Source organism: Phaseolus vulgaris, chromosome 9 (genome assembly GCF_051622355.1).
Source record: "Phaseolus vulgaris cultivar YP4 chromosome 9, ASM5162235v1, whole genome shotgun sequence".
Classification (NCBI taxonomy): domain Eukaryota; kingdom Viridiplantae; phylum Streptophyta; class Magnoliopsida; order Fabales; family Fabaceae; genus Phaseolus; species Phaseolus vulgaris.
In genome coordinates this window covers 29,578,382-29,581,246 of record NC_143506.1, presented here as the reverse complement: position 1 = coordinate 29,581,246, position 2,865 = coordinate 29,578,382, and the positions used below count along the sequence as shown (strand labels likewise).

General features: G+C 39.1%; 1 protein-coding gene across 1 annotated transcript; it reads right to left on the bottom strand.

Annotated features, from left to right (window-relative positions):
* Window positions 1-203: 203 nt before the first annotated feature.
* Window positions 204-2,865, bottom strand: LOC137822709 (formin-like protein 4). The gene is made up of 2 exons (XM_068627655.2): window positions 1,820-2,865; window positions 204-1,624 (listed from the first exon to the last, which is right to left on the bottom strand). The coding sequence occupies exons 1-2, from the start codon at window positions 2,653-2,655 to the stop codon at window positions 301-303; spliced, it is 2,160 nt and encodes a 719-aa protein (XP_068483756.1). The 5' UTR covers window positions 2,656-2,865; the 3' UTR covers window positions 204-300.

Here is a 2,865-nt window from a genome sequence, read left to right as displayed (position 1 = left end):
ATTAGTTAACGTTAGATTTTGATCAAGCCAATTAGCACAATAGGGAAGAGTGTTATAGCAGTTTCCTACAAGCAAAGTGCTAGGAAGAAGGATTGTTATAAAAGGTATAAAATCTTAATAATTCTGAATTGAACCAAAATCTAGATTCTAACTAGCTTATTAAAGTATAATCAATAAGTCATATCTTTTGTACACCTTAGAAATCCATCAATGTTAAAGATTTTATGTACCACATCAGTGACAAGGGAAACACCAGTGAACATTTTGCAGAACCAAAATGAAATAAACTCAAATCCAGCTTCAGAAATCATCTTCTGATTGGCTAGAAGATGAAGTTTCTGACACATTTGACAGAAAATACAAATCAAAGTTAGGGAATCTGAGTGGCGTCCTCTTTGATGGCGACAAAGGTGGTGTTGTTGACACAGCCTCTCCTCCGACATTCTTCTTTTCTACCTTCCTTTTTAGTTCTATGCAAGCCTGACCAACCATGTCAACAAAATTCTTTATAATAACAAACAGTTGAAAGGGGTTTACCATGTTGTCTTTGGATGCTCCTGATAGATAGTAATCATTTGTTTTTTTCACAAGCTCCATGATCCTTGTCTGCTCCTCTTTCACCACCTCAAGTTCTCCCTCACATTCCTCTAGAAACCCTTTCATTTCGTTGATAAATCCACCACTCCCCGTGTTGCCACAACATGTTACAATCTGTCTAATTTCACTAACATGAGCATTAAGAGTGGAACACATTGTGATCAAATTGTGATACTCAATACTAGCTGCTTTCTTTGCTTCAGATAACTCATCACTTAGCCCACCTAACACTTGCAAACCAAGCATAGTGTATTCTTTATCAGCCTCTTGTTGCATCAGGCTATATGAATAAGCTCTATTCACATTGCTTGCTTCAACATTGCTTATGTGAAGTGTGTGCTTTCGATAGAGAGCTTGTCTTTTTCCCTCTGACTGAACCACTTGTTCTACTATAAAATGAAGCAAACTAGTCTTCCCATCTGTGCTTTTCACATCAGAAAGTTTTCTAAGAGCACTCAGGTTGAAGCCTTGTGCATTGCCTCTTGAAGTTCCAGCATTCATACGATTCCCAGCCTTGAGAATGGCCTCAAGGAGTTTCAAAAACAGACCACTGGTTCTCAGTTCCTTGCAACCTCTTTCAAGTGTTTGTAGCTGTTCCTTGTGCTGAAGAACTTCACAATCATAACTCGACCTGAAAAGCATTGCTTTCAAACGGTTGAATGCTGTCGGAACTGCTTTAAGAATGTAGTACAGGAAAGACTCGGCATCAGCAAGCTGATCCGGGTTGCCACTGAATTGGATGATTTTTGCTTCCTCTTCTTTGGTGGGAGCTATTTTAGTGAGTCTTTCAAGTGTCTCAACACTTAGACCTTGACCATCAAGGACAGCATCCAAGATTCCCTTGCGAGAAATGGCAAGTGATCTTAACACAATGGCAGTATTTTGAGATTTCCTTGGGTCAAGAATGAACATTTGAGTTGGCGCATTGGAATTGGACTTGGCCAAAGTGGAAAGAGTTCTGTTTCTATCTTGTGTTTTATAGCTACTTGAATATCCAAAGAGTGATTCCATTAGTTCATCATCAAACCTGTAAAAGGGGGAAAGAAGTTCTTGTGAAGTTGAAAGTATAGTGACATAAACAGTCAAGGTTTTAAAAACGGTTAATTAGCAACAGTAATTTCAACTTAAAGAATTTTTGACTAATTATGACTGTAATGGCGACTACATCAGTTACACTGTAATGTAAAAAATTATAACAAAATTAACAATTAGGAGAATCTACCGGAAAGAGCCATCATTGATCTGATCCCACACTGTTGAATGATCAACATTTGCTACAACCTTATCCCAGTGTAGAGGCTTCAGTCTTGTTTGACCAACACCCTTCTCTCTTGAACTCTCCCCTGCCATACCCTCTTTAGTGCTTCTTATGTTTGTTTTCCCTTTGGGTGCAGGAGGGGGTTTCAGGGATGAAATGAAGCCACTGGCCTTTGGAAGTGGAGGTGGACCTGGTGGTGGTGGTGGAGGACGAGTTGGAGGAGGAGGAGGTGGTGGTGGTTGAGTTTTCTTGTTCTCAGGAATCATTGGTGAAGATTGTTGTGGTGGTTGAAGTGAAGGTGCTAGCTGAGGAGATTGTGGCAAATTTTGTCTTGGTGTTAGTGATGTTGAAACTGATGGTGATTGTGACTCTGGCTTAACTTGATTCTCATGGCCAACTAAGCTTGGAGATTCACTTGCATGTGGAAGTTCAGGCTTGAATACTTTGGACCTGTGGACCATTATATCTATTCTCTTTTCTTCTTCATCGTGTTCATAACTTGGATTGAGTATACTATTTTGGAATCCAGTTATCAATGGTCTTCTTTCTGTGTCCATCACATAAAGAACATCAACCCCATTTTCTTCAACAATTAATCCCTTCACATTGCCACCAACTTTGTTTATATACTCAAGGTTCACTCCTGATTCTCGAAGCAAACTTGCTCCAATTTTGTTTCTCTGGCGGTATCTAGAAATCACAAATTTGTGAAAGAAGTAAAAAAGAACAGCAGCAATAAGTAACATAGCCCCAGCTGTGGCAACCACAGCCTTTGCAATTGCATGACTAGAGGCTGACATTGATATATTTTCAAATGGGACTTTGAAGAGTGAAGTTTTCTATGATCTTTAGCTGATCATGGGCAGGAAAATGCAAAGGAGAACAGGAATTGAAGAATAGTAGTAAGATGAGAAGAGAAGTAAAATTGCACACAAGAATTAACACTGGTGTAGTATGTTTTCAATGTTCTTGGTTACGGTTGTTGATATTTTCAATGAGGTAGTTGTCAT

Coding starts and splice junctions, on each gene's coding strand:
- LOC137822709 (XM_068627655.2), bottom strand. CDS start 2,655: ATGTCAGCCTCTAGTCATGCAATTGCAAAGGCTGTGGTTGCCACAGCT. Junction 1,625..1,819: donor ATCAATGATGGCTCTTTCCG/GTAGATTCTCCT, acceptor CCCCTTTTACAG/GTTTGATGATGAACTAATGG.